The sequence below is a fragment of the Dreissena polymorpha genome, chromosome 3 (genome assembly GCF_020536995.1).
Source record: "Dreissena polymorpha isolate Duluth1 chromosome 3, UMN_Dpol_1.0, whole genome shotgun sequence".
In the NCBI taxonomy this organism is placed as follows: Eukaryota; Metazoa; Mollusca; class Bivalvia; order Myida; family Dreissenidae; genus Dreissena; species Dreissena polymorpha.
Genome location: NC_068357.1, coordinates 83,717,761 through 83,737,703, shown reverse-complemented (window position 1 = coordinate 83,737,703; position 19,943 = coordinate 83,717,761). Strand labels below are relative to the sequence as shown.

Here is a 19,943-nt window from a genome sequence, read left to right as displayed (position 1 = left end):
ATATATATACTCATACCAAGTTTAAATGAAATCCACCAAAGAACTTCCAAGATATGGCTCCCGACACAAAAGTGCCGGACAGACGGATGGATGGACAGCCGGACAGACGGACGGACAACGCCAAAACAATATCCCTCCGCCTCTGGCGGGGGATAACTAAATAATTTCAAAAAGTAAATAGTGGTGCATAGAATGCCCACATACAATGTAAACCCCAACTCTTGACCCCTCCCTAACTGCTAACCCTTTAACCCATCCCTGATTGCTGACCCTATGACCCCTGCATTAATGCTGCCCCTTGACCCCTCCCTTATTGTTGCAGCTAGACCCCTCCCTTAATGCTGCCCCTTGACCACTTACTGCCCCTTGACCCCTCCATTAAAGCTGCCCCTGGACCCCTCCCTTACTGCTGCCCCTTGACCCCTTCCTTACTGCTGCCCCTTGACCCCTCCCTTACTGCTGACCCTTGACCACTCCCTTACTGCTGACCCTTGACCCCTCCCTTATTGCTGACCCTTGACCCCTCCCTTTCTGCTGACCCTTGATCCCTCCCTTACTGCTGACCCTTGACCCCTCCCTTTCTGCTGACCCTTGACCACTCCCTTACTGCTGACCCTTGACCCCTCCCTTACTGCTGACCCTTGACCCCTCCCTTTCTGCTGACCCTTGACCCTCCCTTTCTGCTGACCCTTGACCCCTCCCTTTCTGCTGACCCTTGACCCCTCCCTTTCTGCTGACCCTTGACCCCTCCCTTACTGCTGACCCTTGACCCCTCCCTTTCTGCTGACCCAATGACCCCTCCCTTTCTGCTGACCCTTGACCCCTCCCTTTCTGCTGACCCTTGACCCCTCCCTTTCTGCTGACCCTTGACCCCTCCCTTTCTGCTGACCCATGACATGTTCCTTACTGCCTCTATATCTCCTTGACTCCCCCCTAACTGCTGACCCCTGACCCTCAAACCAACCCCAATTTACCTACCTTTGCCCAGAAGTCCCTGTTCTGGGCAGTGAATAAAGCAACAGGGCACGTGTCTTTCTCTTCTGAAATGAAAAAAACCATGAATGCCTTATTGTTGGCTTGGCCATCATCTAAACACAGCATCAGCTTGCATGTACAATCTGAGTTTGCATTACATCTCTATGCCTCAATCAATATTGAACATGTGTTAAATAAATCATCATTTAGCATTATAAATCACATTATCATTTTGTTCATAATGTGTATCTATAAATCATTTTTAATAAAATTTAGTTTTAAATTCTTATTAATACTTTACATAAAATAACTATATGTAAATACAAAAAACACATATGCCATTAAAAAAAATACAACATAAGGGACAAAATTGTCACAAAGCCAGGTTTGCAATGCGAAAAAAAGTCTGATAAAGAAAAACAACTCAAACTGAACTGATTATTTATAATTAACCTCCTTTGTTTCAAAATAAATCTATTTTTAGTCGTGGCGACCTTGACCTTGGAGATATTGACGTAATTCTTTCGTGCGACACACCGTCCAATGATGGTGAACAAATAATTTTAAAATCTCACAATAAATGACATAGTTATGGCCCGGACAAGCTCATTTATGGCAATTTTTTACCTTTGAACTCAAAGTGTGACCTTGTCCTTGGAGATATCGACGTAATTCTTTCGCGCGACACACCGTCTAATGATGGTGAACAAATGTGCCAAATGATTTTAAAATCTCACAACGAACGACAAAGTTATGGCCCAGAAGGCTTGTTCCGCCCACCGCCTGCCGCCGACATTCGCCAATCTAATAACCAGTTTTTTCCTTCGGAAAACCTGGTTGATAATACTTTCATCTATGAAAAGGAACAATAAGTCTATACTTACAACATCAAAATAAAATAACAACACTATATCTTACCCTAACACATAAAAATTACACAATACTACCAACAAGGATGTCACTGGTTGAATCCTCACTGTGGGTGCGCATTTTAGATCTCACAAAAAAGACACCATAGTACTAGTTTAACCTAGGAAACTGATTTGATAGCGTTTAAAAAAATATGTTTAAATTAACTCATTATCAACACCTACCGTCAGCGAGTTCACAGATCCTCTGTAACTGGACATGCAGCTCGGGAATGGAGACTTGAATCTCCTTGCCTTCCCCGTCTGCCTTAAAGACATCGAGGCTATAGAACACTCCCTTCCTGTACACCACCACGTGCTTCTGGTCTTTGTAGGTCACAATCTCATCAAGGCCCGGCTTTGGCACTCGTACCGTGCAGAATGTACGCCTGCACAAGGAGAATATTGGTTACTCAGAGGAAAGTGTAGGCTTCAATATTTACTGGAATTAAGGGAATGTTACATGATAGCGGTGTACTGCAGGGTTGTAATTCATCATAAGTGTGAGATGCAGTGGAAGAAATTATTAAAGTAATACAATTTAAACAAGGGACAAAATTGTCACAAAACCAGGTTTTCATTGTGAAAAAAAATCTGATAAAGGGAGACAACTCAAACTGAACTTTTGAAATGAACAAACAAAATTAACCCCATTTGTAAGTTTGTTTTAAAATAAATCTATTTTTAATCGTGGCGACCTTGACATTCGAGATATTGACGTGATTCTTTTTTGCGACACACCGTCCCATGATGGTGAACAAATGTGCCAAATGATTTTAAAATCTCATAATGAATGACATAGTTATAGCCCAGACAAGCTCATTTATGGCTATTTTTTACGTTTGAACTCAAAGTGTGACCTTGACCTTGGAGATATTGACGTAATTTTTTCGCGCGACACACCGTCTAATGATGGTTAACAAATGTGCCAAATGATTTTAAAATCTCACAATGAACGACAAAGTTATGGCCCGGACAAGCTTGCTCCGCCAGCCCGCCAGCCAGCCAGCCAGCCCGCCCGCATTCACCAATCTAATAACCAGTTTTTTCCTTCGGAAAACCTGGTTAAATATTACAAGGTTATTCATTTGTCAAAATATTTAAATGAAACCAATTTTGTTTATTTGAAATTTTCGCCGTTTATGACAGTCATATCAAGTCTGCTTTTGCTATTCCCAGTTTGGGTTGGGACGCTGTTTAAGTACCAGGATAATTTAATATCCTGCATGAAAACCTCTGTAGACATGAGATTCCTTAGTCTCAACATTAGTCTCAACTCAAAATATTGACCAATTAGAATGCTGGAAATTTATTAGCATTGATTTCAATTGGTTAAATAATATATACGACATTGAGTCTAAGATTAATCTCAAGAATGATTGTAGTCCTGAGGCCTAGTCAAACTTTCAGCCATGCAAGCTATCGCAGCCTGCACACGCACTCACTTGTATCCGTCCATGGCGATGGGTATCATGTCCTGCATGTACTGCGGCACCAAGGTCTCATCAACCACATCTTGGTAGAACCTGAACACATCATTATATATAGGAATGCCTATGAAAAGTGTTGTCTCACATTTGCCTGTGCAGTTCGAACACGATAATCAGGGACGACGCTCTACACTTTTGTTGCATTTTTTATCAATGGAAATCTCTTTTTAACCAAACTCCAGTTAAGACAGAAAGTTTTGTCCCTGATAAGCCTGTGCAGACTGCAAGGCTAATCCCGGGATGACACTCCAGGTACATGAATTCAGCCTTGGTTTCTATTACCAGTGACTGCACAGGCTAATCTGGGATGACACTCCAGGTACATGAATTAAGCCTTGGTTTCTATTACCAGTGACTGCACAGGCTAATCTGGGATGACACTCCAGGTACATGAATTCAGCCTTGGTTTCTATTACCAGTGACTGCACAGGCTAATCTGGGATGACACTCCAGGTACATGAATTCAGCCTTGGTTTCTATTACCAGTGACTGCACAGGCTAATCTGGGATGACACTCCAGGTACATGAATTAAGCCTTGGTTTCTATTACCAGTGACTGCACAGGCTAATCTGGGATGACACTCCAGGTACATGAGTTAAGCCTTGGTTTCTATTACCAGTGACTGCACAGGCTAATCTGGGATGACACTCCAGGTACATGAATTAAGCCTTGGTTTCTATTACCAGTGACTGCACAGGCTAATCTGGGATGACACTCCAGGTACATGAATTAAGCCTTGGTTTCTATTACCAGTGACTGCACAGGCTAATCTGGGATGACACTCCAGGTGCATGAATTCAGCCTTGGTTTCTATTACCAGTGACTGCACAGGCTAATCTGGGATGACACTCCAGGTACATGAATTAAGCCTTGGTTTCTATTACCAGTGACTGCACAGGCTAATCTGGGATGACAGTTTACACACATACATTAAGACCAATTGACTCACAGCGTGACTTATATGAGAGAAAATAGAGTAACAGTTTTATTGATAATTCGCTCACAGCAAAATCTTGCAGGTCGCATATTTAAGTCAAGTAAAAAAACTTGATTTTGTGGTGTTTATTTTCGTCTAAATCCTGTTCAAATGTACAATTTGAGCAGTTTCTATTTCTCACTTTTAGTAAAACTAAATGCTTACAAAAATATCATGCTATTATTTAATTAAAGTGTGGTATTACGCAAGCAATTTTACGGTCAGTGAAATGTGCATAATAAAACTACGTTTTTGTTGATATGCAAGGAAGAAAAGTCAGTCTAAAGCAGAACTCCATACAGTTACCCACTTGACGACATGGTAGATCATGTTGGCTGCCCGGGCAAGCTGATTGGTGGAGGGCTGGGCCTTCCTGTCCAACGCATAGCAATTCACATTCACTGAAACATATGAGCCTCGTTGTGGGAAAACTGGGCTTAATGCATGTGCGTAAATAATCATATTAGATTAGCCTGTGCAGTCAAAACAGGCTAATCAGGAAGACAGTTTCTGCCTAGGCTGGATTTTCGTTCAGAAGAGTCTTGCTTTAAATGTGAAATTCCATAAAAGCGGAATCTCATTCCTGATAAGCCAGTGAAGACTGCACTAGCCAATATGGGAAAACTCTTTACTCACATGTATTAAGCACAGTTTTCACATTCAATGTCTTAAGTACAGAGTTTACCAATGTTACACTTTTTATAATTATTTTCATAAAATAATTTTTTCCCGAGGTAAATAGAATTTCAAAATGTTCTCTGCTACTTTTCAACGATGACTTTAGTTACCATGTATCTAAGGAGCTTAGTGGCCCAAGCCCCCAGCTCTATCTACCAGCACAAGGTTCCCTCCGCCCCAGGTACACCATCTTCATCCAGCATTGTGTATGCCGCCCCTCCCCCATACCCCGCCCCTGGTCTACCTACCAGCACAAGGTTACCTCCACCCCAGATATACCATGTTCATCCAGAGCTCTGCCCCCACCCCCTACCCTGCCCCTGGTCTACCTACCAGCACAAGGTTCCCTCCACCCCAGGTACACCATGTTCATCCAGAGCTCTGCCCCCACCCCCTACCCTGCCCCTGGTCTACCTACCAGCACAAGGTTCCCTCCACCCCAGGTACACCATGTTCATCCAGAGCTCTGCCCCCACCCCCTATCCCGCCCCTGGTCTACCTACCAGCACAAGGATTCCTCCACCCATGGTACACCATGTTCATCCAGAGCTCTGCCCCCACCCCCTACCCTTCCCCTGGTCTACCTACCAGCACAAGGTTCCCTCCACCCCAGGTACACCATGTTCAACCAGAACTCTGCCAGCCAGTTACGCTTGTTGATCGACCTGAGGCAATCAAAAATGATTTGAGCCTTACTATAAAAACAAGAGATGTGTTTGTCAGAAAAACAATGCCCCCTAATGCGTCGCTTTGATTTTTTTTTTACCTTTGACCTTGAAGGATGACCTTGACCTTTCACCACTCAATATGTGCAGCTCCATGAGATACACATGCATGCCAAATATCAAGTTGCTATCTTCAATATTACAAAAGTTATTGCAAAAGTTAAACCAAGGTTAAAGATCGTGACAGACAGACGGACAGACAAACAGACAGACACATACAATGACAGACAGACAGGCCAAAAACAATATACCCCCCGATCTTTCGATCCGGGGCCATAACAAGAGCTGTCAGAGGACAGTGCGCTCGACTATTGGAGTGCTTGAAAGTATAAAGTAAGCCATCATGGGGAAATTGTTCATATTCAATAATTTATTAGACGATCTTTCAAAAATAAACAAGAGGGCCTGAAAGGCCCAAAGTCGCTCACCTGAGATTCAAAGGAACTGACCTGTTCTGTGCAGCCCAAGATGTCATTAGAACAATATGTTCTTACCAACTTTCATGACTAGTAAACACCCTGGCAGTCAGGTTTTTCAACAGACCAGAACCATTTTCATACACATCCAAGATATCATTTAAACAAATATACTGACAAAGCTTCATGAAGATTCATAAGTCCATATAAGGAAAAATGCCCCGCCCACTGGTGGCGATGTTTTTCAAGCAACTGGAACCACTTTTGAACTTGTCAAAAATATAATTGGGACAAATCTTCTGACAAAGTTTCATGATGATCATAAAATGAATATGGCTTCTAGAGTGTTAACAAGGTTTAACTATAGCTATATAAGGAAAAATGCCACGCCCCCTTGGCGGCCATGAAGATTCATAAGTCCATATAAGGAAAAATGCCCCGCCCACTGGTGGCCATGTTTTTCAAGCAACTGGAACCACTTTTGAACTTGTCAAAAATATAATTGGGACAAATCTTTTGACCAAGTTTCATGATGATCGGACAATAAATGTGGCCTCTAGAGTGTTAACAAGGTTTTACTAAAGCATGATATATAGCCATATTAGGAAAAATGCCCCACCCCCTGGTGGCCATGTTTTTTAAGCAACAAAAACCATTTTGGAACTCATCCAAGATATCATGAGGACAAATCTTCTGACCAAGTTTCATGAAGATCGGAAAATAAATGTGGCCTCTAGAGTGTTAACAAGGTTTTACTATGGCCATATAAGGAAAAATGCCCTGCCCCCTTGCAGCCATGTTTTTCAACCAACCAGCATCATTTTTTAACTCATCCAAGATATCATTGGGGTGAATCTTCTGACCAAGTTTCATGAAGATCGGACAATAAATGTGGCCTTTAGAGTGTTAACAAGATTTTACTAAAGCCATATATTGCCATATAAGGAAAAATGCCCCGCCCCTTGGCAGCCATGTTTTTCAAGCAAACGTAACCATTTTTAAACTCATTCAAGATATCATTGAGACCAATCTTCTGACCAAATTTCATGAAGATTGGACGATAAATGTGGCCTCTAGAGTGTTCACAAGGTTTTACTATAGCCATATATAGCCATATAAGGAAAAATGCCCTAACCCTTGGCAGCCATGTTTTTCAAGCAAACGTAACCATTTTTGAACTCATCCAAGATATCATTGAGACCAATCTTCCGACCAAATTTCATGAAGATTGGACAATAAATGTGGCCTCTAGAGTGTTAACAAGGTTTTACTATAGCCATATAAGGAAAACTGCCCCGCCCCCTGGCGGCCATGTTTTTTCACCGATCTGGACCATTTTCGAACTCGTCCGAGATATCAATCAAAGCGCTGAAGGCACTGAAGATGTTCGCTATTGCATAATTTAACACGCAATTCATTTTTCAAAATCAATCGCAAGTTTGAAATGAACACACGCCATTCAACTTTAAAAAGTGTGTGTCATTGCGCACGGGTCGAGTTTTGTGTGCACTTTTTATCATCCTTATTATTTCATAGAAATAACTAAGACAAAATAAAAACAGCATGCTTTTTTGGAAGTTCTGAAAGCAAAGAAAGTATGATGAAAATGGTAATGAGAACTTAATATAAAGAAAATTTGCAGTCACCATCATATTAAAGGAATATTTTTTCTAATATCAAATAACTATCTCACCAAGAATATAAATTCATAATGAAAGTTCCGTGTACAAAACTTTTGATTTTTGACACCATATACAAATTCAAAATATACAATAATCTTCGTATCTTGTATATGGAGGATTAAAAGTATATAAACATTGCTGTTTATGCTTTACTTGTTACCCGAGCAGTTCACACGGTGTCAACAACGCTAACATAAACATAGGTATAGAGCACTAATGCGCTTTTAGGCGAAGCTGTTTCAGTTTTCATCTTAGTGACTTTAACATAACGCCAACAGACACGCATGAATATTTTCGAATATTTAATAAGCTGATTCGAGATACAATCTCTGAATTTTTGCTACATCACTGCGTATGTGCTCAATTCAAAGGATGTAGCACTGTTCAGTGTAAGGAATTCCGGACTACTCTCTGTATGCTCAAACGACACAAATTGTGGCCCTGTTACAATTACGCGTTACAATCCATCTCGCAGAATTTCAATTTCGCCTCCAAGATGAGAAAACAATCATTAGCGAAATAGTATAGTGTCACGATAAGAGAAAATCGTTTAATTATCATACCACAATGTTTGCCGTACTTGGTCAGCACGTCTGGAAATCATTCCTTAATGTGTCGATAGGCTGCCATTATTAACAAGTTTGCTATTTTGAATTCAATTTTGTATCAAAAAGCATTGTTTTTAAATGTGGGATTTTCAATTCGCAATGAGATTTGTAATGACCCTCGTCATGCGAAAATGGGTCTTATTCCATATGCGCCCATCATATAAATAGCCCACTCAGCTATCCCTCCTTCTGGTAAGGAGAAACATAACATATTGAGTGATTTTAAAGCGAACAGCGTCGCCTATGGCCTGACTGCGCAAGAGCACATGTTGGGTTTAACAAACGCTTGCCGAAACGCATAAGACCCATTTTCGCATGACGGCGCTATTGACGTGTGATTTAAATGTGACGAAAGAAAACTGCGTTTAAATCAAATATAAACATACGATATATTGCGATAATGAAGAAAGATACTCATAACAAGGCATATGAGGACACATATGAAGTGCTCTCCCGTAGTATATTTTTTATTTACTCACACTAATGTGTGGTTTGACAATGCTAACACACATTTCATGCGGTGAATATGCAGCTTACAAGTGAAAAACACAACACAATAGTTTAACTTTTGTTTAATTGTATTCAATTATTTAGAAAAGTAAATTGCTAACTTTATTTCAAAGTCGGCGTATACGCCGACTACATTTTTAAAATTGTTATAAATATATTTAATATAATATATTTAGTTGTTTTCGGTTTTAGCGATTATAAAGCATTTTCGAGGTTGCCTATAGTATGCCTGAGTAATTGATGAACTCATATCCAACTGTCAATGTATTGAGAACTGTGAATATAAACAAGCTAAACCTTCTACTAAGCTTTTACTATTGCGTTGCTAGCACCCGTAAATACAAAAGATCGCCGCTATGTGCTGAGAACCAAGAACGCTTTCCAGAAATACCCGATGTAGTAGCTTCAACGAGGTTATGAAACAGGTCATTCGTATTATTATTATAAATTATTTGTTATATTCGGGTTAAGCGATTATGATTTTTTTTAGTCTATCGTATCGCTGAAGTTATTGTTGAACTTATGTTCAACGTTTTATAAATTGAGAATATAAATAAGCGTCAACTTTTTCCCAAATCTCTCAATTTACGACCTGTACTACGTCATTGAGTTGTATGTGAGAGCGTAACCTATTGCGTTGTTATCGCCCGTAAACTTTCCTTTGTTTATTGACAGGCGCATCTATTAATAGCCTCATATCATGAATGCCAAAACACCCGCGAAAAAGAACCACGTGACCAAATAGGACGCTAAACGCAAATACCATGCGACTACGACTTTAATTATGTAAGAACGCTCCGCAATTCCTCTGAAGCCGGGGCCTTGTGATTGCTTTTACGTAAAGAATTGACCTCTAACTGAAGTAAGCAAAGGAAACGCAGCACCTAATTGACCCATTCTTTCTATGTGCGAAGGCAGATTGAATTTTACTAATGTATGGTTTGCCTATTATAACACACATTATAATGCGGTAAATATGCGACTAAAAGTAAAAAACACTATAATTAAACTTTTGTTTTTAATTAAGTTATTTAGAAACCAAAATTCCAAACCTTATTTCAAAACAGCAAGACTACATTTTTTAGAGAATATTCTTGTTATATTTAAATGTTTTTTAACAGTTTCAGCGATAATGAATCATTGTTATGTTGTCTATCGTATCCCTGTAATAATTGTTGTACTCGTGGTTAACGTCTTATTAATTGAGACCTGTGAATATAAACAAGCGTAACCTTATACTAGTGCGTAATTCTCACCCGGACTCCCCTTTGTTTATCGCCAGCCTCAGATTTATGAATGAGATGAGCGAAAATACTACGTCACGCAGACGCAGCAGAAAGTGGACTATTTTAATCATTCATAAACAATCTCCTCCGCGACACGTGCAATACGATCATTGTTTTTTTTAATTCTTTTCTATAAAACACCATTCGAAACTATTGCATTTAACACGATATTAATATAATGTTTCCATTTGTGAATAAACATAATTGGAGAACTCAAACCTCTTGCATAAATTATACAACTCTTTCTTCGCGCGTAGTGTAAGCGGGAATTGGGCTAATCATACCCAGGCCGTATCGACCTGAATTTTACATCAAACACATTAGACGGTCGCTAAAGCGACCATCTAATAAAACCAATGTTTTGACCAAGTTTCATGATGATTGGGCAAAAATTGTGACTTCTAGAGTGTTCACAAGTTTTTTTTATAGCCATATAAGGAATACTGCCCTGCCCCCTGGCGGCCATGTTTTTAAATGGACCGAAACCATTTTTGAACTCAACCAACATATCATTAAGACAAACATTTTGTCATAGTTACATGAAGATTGGGCATCAAATATGACTTCTACAGTGTTCACAAGGTTTTTCTTTTTTTTGACCAAGTGACCTAGTTTTTGACCCAGCATGACCCAGTTTTGAACTCAGTCGAGGTATCATTGGGACAAATGTTCTGACCAAATTTAATGAAGATCGGACAGTAAATGTGGCCTCTAGAGGGTTCACAAGGCAAATGTTGACATCCGACACACGACGCACTACGCACGACGGAAAAAAGGCGATCACAAAAGCTCACCATGAGCACGTTGTGCTCAGGTGTTCTAAAAAAAGGAAAAAAAAATTGGGGGGGGGGGTGTAGGGGGGTAGGGGGGGGGTGAGAGGGGGGTATAATGTGGGGTGTGGTAATTTATTAGATGATGTTTAAAAAAAAAGGGGGGGTAGGGGGGGGTGAGAAGGGGGTATAATGTGGGGTGGGGTAATTTATTAGATGTTTAAAAATAAAATGGGGGGGAGGTTGGGGGGGGGGGAGAGATTTTGGGTAGGGGCGTGGGGTATTGTTTGGGTGGAATCCATTGTGGTATTCAGGTAAGTGTTGTTTTGTCAAAGTAATAATAAAATGTGATCATAAATAAAGAAGTTATGGCAATTTAAGCTAAATGTTCAATTATCTAAGTGTAAAAGGGGCCACAATTATGTCAAAATGCTTGATACAGTGGTCTGCTCTTGTTTATAGGTTGGGGTCATGTTGGTAAACAAGTATGCAACATATAAAAGCAATATGTCAAAGGATATAGGAAATATTTGGGGAAGTACGCAAACTTTAACAAAGATTTATCAATAATATGCATATTCTAAGTATAAAAGGGGCAATAATTATGACAAAATGCTTGATAGAGTTGTCTGCTCTTGTTTATAGGTTGGGGTGATGTTGGCAAACAAGTATGCAAAATATGAAAGCAATATGTCAAGGGACAATGAAAATAAATGAAGTAGTACGAAAACTTAAACATTTGCTGCATATTCTAAGTGGAAAAGGGGCCATAATTATGACAAAATGCTTGATAGAGTTGTCTGCTCTTGTTTATAGGTTGGGGTCATGTTGGTAAACAAGTATGCAAAATATAAAAGCAATATGTCAAGGGACAATGTAAATAATTGGGGTTGTACGAAAATTTTAACATTTGCACGCTAACGGAAACGGAAACGCCGACGCCGGGGTGAGTAGGATAGCTCAACTATATATATTTCATATATCATAGTCGAGCTAAAAATTGAGTGTAATGCATAAGAGTAAGTTGTTGTCTCAGATAAGCCTGTGCAGTCCGCACAGGCTAATCAGGGACATCACTTTCCCCCTGAACTTTATTTTTGTTTGGCAAAATTGTCCTTTAAAAAATTGCACAAAAGCCCAAAGTGTCGTCTCTGATTAGCCTGCCAGACTGCACAGGTTAATCTGGGACTACACATTACGCACATGCATATGTGTCTTGTTCTGTGAAAGCTGGTCATAATGCATGTGCGTAAAGTGTTGTCCCAGATTAGCCTGTGCAGTCCGCACAGGCTAATCAGGGAAGACACTTTCCGCTTAAATGGTATTTTCCGTTTAAAGGAAGTCCCTTTTTACAGAAAATCTACCTTAAGCGGAAAGTGTCGTCCCTGATTAGCCTGTGCGGACTGCACAGGCTAATCTGGGGCGACACTTTACGCAAATGCATTATGACCAGTTTTCTCAGAACAAGACACATATGGTCCTGTTTTTATAGAGTGAGGCTCATTTACAACAGACTGCGGGTCATTCATATACAGCAGTAAACCAGACATCACACAAGGTGTATCTATAATATTGCCATTTGTTAAAATGCAATCATAAAATCATAGTATAGACCTGTAATTTCCCTAAAACTGATCATACAATGAATTAAATTTTGTCTAACCACAGGGGGTTTTCTAGCCATCTTGGGAAAAGGAGTCTGGTCAAGTTGGATTTTTTGTTGTTGATAAAAGTGGCAAATTTGGGTGTATTTTTTAAAGCAGATATTTTGCCAGAATATTCTGGTCAGGCCGTTTTCTGGCCATTTTGTGAAAAGATACAATTTCGTGATTGAGAACAGTCCACTGAATTGGGGAAAACTAATTTAATATAACTCTTTATAACTCAAGTCCACTGAATTGGGGAAAACTAATTTAATATAACTCTTTATAACTCAAAATAAAAGCACAAAATCATTTATGTTATAGAAATATACTTTCTTGGATGTAATTCAAATAAATTTGAGATAAAATAATCATAAGACATTGCTTTAAAATAAAAATTAAAAATTTATTCATTATTTTTCATTAGGAGAAAACAGATTTGGACTTTGTTAACCATTTTGCTTTAGGAATGGGTCCGTTTTGCAAACACGTACAAAGGCCAGGAAAAGGCCTTCTACGGACTAAAAAGAAAATTGCAGATGTAAAAGGATGTTTTCATACTGAATGGTTTAAAGACTTTATAAGGACGATGAGCAGTCTGCTTTTGCTGAATTAGCTAAAGCTTCTTTTTTACTTGTTATAATTCCATTATGTCTTGGTTATTTTACACCTCTACTTTTGTTAAAACAAACTTTATTCACAAAATGACAAAAAAAAGTAAAATACAAGATTCCCAATAAGCTCTTCATTCAAATTTTAGATTGCAGCACATTTTTGTACATAAAGGTCACTACAAATTACCTCTGCTTGAGATACTCATGGAGTTTTGGCCCTTCTTTGACTCTGAAGGTCTCCGTGTTGGTCAAAAGTTCAATGTATTCCTCATCAGACATTATGGCTTTCATGGAGGCAAGGAACCTGAAAAACAAATCATAACTTATGTTCATCTTTCATTTTTTGAACATTTGTTCAGTTTAACCCTTTCAGTGCGGGAACCGAATTTGAAGGCCTTTGCAAACAGTTTGGATCCAGATGAGACGCCACAGAACGTGGCATCTCATCAGGATCCAAACTGTTTGCTATTCTGATAATATTCTTTGAAAAAAATCGAAGAAAATGCTAATTTTAGAAATTCAGCAGACAACATTTTAGCAGACGACAAGTTTCCCAGCATGCAAAGGGTTAATTTGGAATGTTCACTGTTTTCAACAGTATTTCAGTCACATCGCAGCAGTCAATTAGCCTGCTCACACTTTACCTGGTAAAGCTGGTTTAACAGTACTATGTGTACATACATGTACTTGTGCCAATACCTGATAACTGCCCTACTTTGTATAGGTAGGGGGAGAATGGCCATAGAAATGATTTTGTATGTAAGGTTTTTTGTTTTGTACAGGCCTTAAATTAAATGATGCAAACAATTGTCTTATTAGTTTCAAAACTTATACAGTGTTGTTTTTTTTCACTGGACATATTGGCAATTTATGTTATTTAAACACAGAGACTCCATGCAGAAGTTAAAAAAGAATCTCTAAGTGATGTCTAAACAAAAAAGTGCTATTTATCAAAACTTTCATAACATAATAAAGAGCCATGATGGCCCCTACGTGCTCATCTGAGTTAATGGATACAAATTGTTGAAGACATGACCTGGTGATCTAGTTTTTGACCCATTAACCCAGATTCAATCATGGTATTCATATTGTCAAGATAAACATTCTTACTAAGTTTTATAAAGACTGATTCTTAAATATGAACTCTAGAGTGGCTACAATTTTTTGTTAAAATGACCTGGTGACATTGTTTTCGTACAAATTTGACACACACATTCTGACCATGTTTAATCAAGCTTGAGTCATTAATGTTGAGCCTAGAGTAATATCAAGTACAAAGTATTATTTGAATCTTGAATAATTGCTTTGTTAGGCAAAATTAATCTGGTATACAGCACAACATGATTCAAATGGGTTGAATGCAAGCATAAACAAGTTTCCATCTTGCAGTTGAAATGTGTCCATGCATGCAAATGACATGATTTTATAATTTCATTCATTCAACAATCAACACTTGCTTATAAAAACAATATTTAATAAACATTCCGATGTTCAAGTTTAGACAGAACTCATAAAAAATAGTGAAAATCATATCCAAAGTTACTTGTAATTAGAGTCATTTCTCAAAAGATGGTTTGATTTTTTTTTAACTTTAACATTATTTTATCAACCTTTTTTATATCTTAAGGCTTAAAGACAGCATTAACTCTACATGCAATCTAGTTTCATCTGGAGAGACTTCAGCTGTCCAGAGATTAATGTCTAAAGATTCTCATCTTTCAGATACATGTGAATAGCCCCCCCCCCCAGAAAAAAAGTGTGCAGTAGCTTTACACATAGATTGTGAAATAAAGGATGTAAGCAAGCTTTGTTTTAAGATTTTTGAAATTCTTGAAAGCCTATATAATGTTGTTCTTTAAAAATACGTACTGATATTCATACTTGGGTGAGATGGTTATCATACAATGTTACCAGTGTTATTTTTCATTCAACAGGAAGAAAGTATATATTTTTCACGAATGGGAGCTAAAAATTCCCAATGGAAGGTTTCAAAAAGATGTCAATAATTTGTTCATCTTCCATTCATGTAAGTTTAAACTTAGTAAATATAATACTGAAACACGTGTTTTCTCAATTTTGAAGCATATTTAAGCTAAACAACAATGAGACTAATTTCCCAATTTTAGTCAGAACGCTGCACATTTTTGCAATCCAAAGGGACCCGGCCCCTGATTCTCAAAATGGTGAAAAAAAAACACCGAATGTATTATCTTTATTTCTAGCTTTGAATGCAAAAAAATAAAGTTATCAAGTAAGTCATGTGTATTGATAATATACTAAACATGTCATATGTTTACTCAGTTAAAGATTTACATCTAAACTACCAGTTTCTATGTTCATTACACATGTGCACATTTATTATCGAGAATTTACATATACCTTTTATTGATCAATTGTATAATAAATTATACAATGAGCACATGTATTCTCATCAAAGACTGGATATGTATTAATGCAAAATGTTGATTAAATATGTTTAATTTATTGCTAAAGGTTATGTAATCGGCTATAATTTCGGCTAAAAAATCCCTGCTGATAGTACTGATACTTGAAATAAGATCACAAAGACACATGATTATCTCAAATGTTGACAGAGCTAAAATTGTGTTATAGGTAAGGAGCATAATAATATTGGAAATGGACGGACTTCATAAGTGAGATCAGTCAGTGTGTAATAACACTTTAAAAATATTTGAATGAGAATCTCCATTTTAATTGCACACTACATGTGTATATGCATAATAAATTCTTTTGAAAGCTTTGCTTAATGTACCGGTACTTAAAACTGATAAAATAGATAAAATAATGTCAGCAGATATATATCATGAACATAAAACTGATAAAACAAGGGCTGTTTGTAAAACATGCCCCCCTATATGGGCTATAAGTTGTAGTAGCAGCCATTGTGTGAATACGTTTTTTGTCACTGTGAATGGTGGTGGTGGTGGTGGTGGTGGTGGTGGTAGCAGAAGAAATAGTAGTAGTAGTAGTAGAAGTAGTAGTAGTAGTAGTAGTAGTAGTAGTAGTAGTAGTAGTAGTAGTAGTAGTTAAGTAGTAGTAGTAGTAGAGTAGTAGTAGAAGTAGTAGTAGTAGTAGTAGTAGTAGTAGTAGTAGTAGTAGTAGTAGTAGTAGTAGTAGTAGTTGTAGTAGTAGTAGGTAGTAGCAGTAGTAGTAGTAGTAGTAGTAGTAGTAGTAGTAGTAGTAGCAGTAGTAGTAGTAGTAGAAGTAGTAGTAGTAGTAGTAGTAGTAGTAGTAGTAGTAGTAGTAGAAGTAGTAATAGTAGTAATAGAGTAGTAGTAGAAGTAGGTGGTGGTAGCAGAAGAAACCATCAGAACAAAATGATTGATCTGACAAGATTTATTAGCTGATTTTAAATATGACATAAAAGGCTAGTCAGGGAACACAAAAAACTTGTTCTTTACTGAATCCATTTCACATAGGAATTTTCTATATTTCAACAAAGTTCATGTACATGTAGTATAAATAGCATATGTTCAACAACAACAAAAAAACAAGAGCACCGCCTTGCGGGTGCAGACCGCTCATCTATTTTCTTTTTAAAGGTGAAGGGACTCTCATTTTCAATCACAAAGGACCGCTCATCTATTTTCTTTTTAAAGGTGAAGGGACTCTCATTTTCAATCACAAAGGAGGGAGGGGTGGAGTGAAGAGGGGTGTATAGTGTGGGTGTGTGGACATTTATTACATTATTTTCCAATTTTCAAAAAATGCGAAAAAAAAATGAAAAAAAAATCGGGGGGGGGGGGGGGGGGGGGGAGATTTGGACGGTATTTCAAACATATAATAATAAAATAAATATTTGTGTTTTTTAACTGTTTCCAAAAAAAAATTTGGGGGGGGGGTGGGGTTGGGGGGGGGAGTATAGTGTGAGGGTGTGGTGGTCTTTTGTGAGGGGGGGGAGGGCACGGGGGATGGTTTGGGTGGAGTCTATTGTGGTATGTCAGGTAAGAGTAGTTTTGTCAAAGTATCAATCAAATCTAATCATAAATAAAGAAATTATGGCAATTTTAGCAATATTTAATAATTTGACCTTGAGAGTCAAGGTCATTCAAAGGTCAAGGTAAAATTCAACTTTCCAGGTACAGTAACCTCATGATAGCATGAAAGTATTTGCAGTTTGAAAGCAATAGCCTTGATAGTAAAGAAGTAAAGTGGATCGAAACACAAAATTTAACCATATATTCAAAGTTATTAAGTCAAAAAAGGGCCATAATTCCGTAAAAATGACAACCAAAGCTATGCAACTTGTCCTTTTACTGTACCCTTAAGATAATTTGCAAGTGTTCAAAGTATGAAAGCAATATTTATGATACTTTAGGGGTAAAGTGAACCAAAACACAAAACTTAACCAAATTTTCTAAGTATAAAGGGCCCATAATTCCGTCCAAATGCCAGTCAGAGTTACATAACTTTGCCTGCACAGTCCCCTTATGATAGTTAATAAGTGTTGCAAGTATGAAAGCAATAGCTTTGATACTTTAGGAATAGAGTGGACCTAAACACAAAACTTAACCAAATTTTAAATTTTCTAAGTATAAAAAGGGCACATAATTCTGTCAAAATGCCAGTCAGAGTTACATTACTTTGCCTGCACAGTCCGCTTATGATAGTCAGTAAGTGTTGCAAGTATGAAAGCAATAGCTTTGATACTTACAGAATAAAATGGACCTAAACACAAAACTTAACCAAAATTTTCAATTTTCTAAGTATAAAAAGGGCACATAATTCTGTCAAAATGCACGCCAGAGTTATCTAACTTTGCCTGCCCAGTCCCCTCATGATAGTAAGTAAGTGTACCAAGTTTGAATGCAATAGCATTGATACTTTCTGAGAAAAGTGGACCTAAACGCAAAACTTAACCAAAATTTTCAATTTTCTAAGTATAAAAAGGGCACATAATTCTGTCAAATTGCATGCCAGAGTTATCTAACTTTGCCTGCCCAGTCCTCTCATGATAGTAAGTAAGTGTACCAAGTTTGAATGCAATAGCATTGATACTTTCTGAGAAAAGTGGACCTAAACGCAAAACTTAACCGGACGCCAACGCCGACGCCAAGGTGATGACAATAGCTCATAATTTTTTTTCAAAAAATAGATGAGCTAACAACACACACAATGTTCTTATTCTTTAAGGAGACATAAAGTGTAAATGCTTGATCAAGACAAATACAGGATTTATTAATTCATCAGTAATCTTGTCATGCTAATAAATGTTCTAGTGATGGGCTGTGAGCATCAAAACATTTTCCTGGAAATTTCAGAAAAACCTTTTGAATTACTTCAATGTATATTTGTATGATTATCATTTTAGGTACAACAATATATAGCTAGGTTTCATGCCAGGAGAAATTTTCTTAAAGTCACAGACTTTTAGCAACCTTCTTCCTTTAATCTCAAAGATGAGAGAGAATGTCACTTGGCTGAAGATTAGAGAAGCAGTAACATGGTTTCCAATTGTTGTCAATGTAAACCCACAATAAAATACAACAATACTTACTTGTCTAAAGTGGAGTTCAGTTCAGGGATTGGTAGACGGGGAAGTAATGATTCAAAGTAGAAGGTAGGGTATTTCCCATTGCCCCGTAGCAAGCCCAGCATCAGTGCCCACATCTGGAAAGAGAAATGAAGTAATTAAAAGACGCATTCATAATGACGCTGGCTTCAAACAGAAATGTAGTTCTGCATTTTTTTTCTAATTACATGTAAAAAGACCTACATACTTGAACACAGAAAAGCAGCATTGGGCAGTGATAGACCAGTGGAAGGAAAGGCTTTTTCCTCATCTTTGTGAAGCTGCTTTGCCCTTTCTATTTGTGAAAATAATTGATCGTGAACTTGTCAAAATTGAAAAAAATTGAGACACAAAATTGTTGAAAAAATGATTCGCCAACTTTTTTGAATTTTGAAAATTTGGCTCGAGAACTACAAAAATTGCGAAAATTTGAGTCATGAACTTCTCAGCTTCTACTGGTAATACAAAATGCAGAACAATATCCAATGAATCCTAGGAAACATGGCTGATATGAACTTTAATAAGATCTTATTAAGACATTTTGCAAGATTTTGACTATTGCTGCATTTAAAGAGAATAAGAGAACATTTAAACAGAAGACTCTGCACCTTGTGAGTTTTGAAAATGATTAAGATATGACCCTTTGAATTAGTTTTTCTCCCATATGTGCACACTTAATATATTGGTATTAATATTGTTGATATCATTAAGACCAAACAAAGCAAAATGAGCCTTAACTTTGGTCTAATTTTTTCTTGCGATCTATTTTTTATCCCTCCTTACGCAAAAAAATTAGTAAAGAGGATGTTTGTCCAGAGGGCACCAATGCCACCACATTCCATCAAAAACACAAGATTTATTTTTGACCTCTAAGTGTGACCCATTTCCTTTGACCATTGACCTCTAAGTGATTTTGACTTATGAAGTTGAGAGACAGATGTTACACCCGACATTAGGTTGTATGAAGGTTTACATTTATATTATACCCAGTTAATTTATTCTAAAAGCCATCAATATATGGCAAAGTTATGGCTGAGATAGGAATTTTCTTGCAGTTTTATAGCTAAAATTTCACTTTGACCTAAAAGTGTGACCTTGACCAATGACTAATGAGGTATAGAGACGGTT

The 19,943-nt window shown here is 37.7% G+C and overlaps 1 protein-coding gene across 1 annotated transcript in view; it reads right to left on the bottom strand.

Annotated features, from left to right (window-relative positions):
• LOC127875035 (carnitine O-palmitoyltransferase 1, liver isoform-like) overlaps nucleotides 1-19,943 on the bottom strand; it is a 45,077-nt gene that overhangs the window by 21,270 nt on the left and 3,864 nt on the right. Inside the window, exons 2-8 of the mRNA XM_052419835.1 lie at nucleotides 18,801-18,913; nucleotides 13,470-13,586; nucleotides 5,617-5,693; nucleotides 4,661-4,751; nucleotides 3,329-3,409; nucleotides 2,070-2,272; nucleotides 979-1,040 (exon numbers count right to left, since the gene is read on the bottom strand). Of these exons, the coding sequence (XP_052275795.1) occupies nucleotides 979-1,040; nucleotides 2,070-2,272; nucleotides 3,329-3,409; nucleotides 4,661-4,751; nucleotides 5,617-5,693; nucleotides 13,470-13,586; nucleotides 18,801-18,913 (744 nt within the window). The remainder of the gene's footprint in view (nucleotides 1-978; nucleotides 1,041-2,069; nucleotides 2,273-3,328; nucleotides 3,410-4,660; nucleotides 4,752-5,616; nucleotides 5,694-13,469; nucleotides 13,587-18,800; nucleotides 18,914-19,943) is intronic.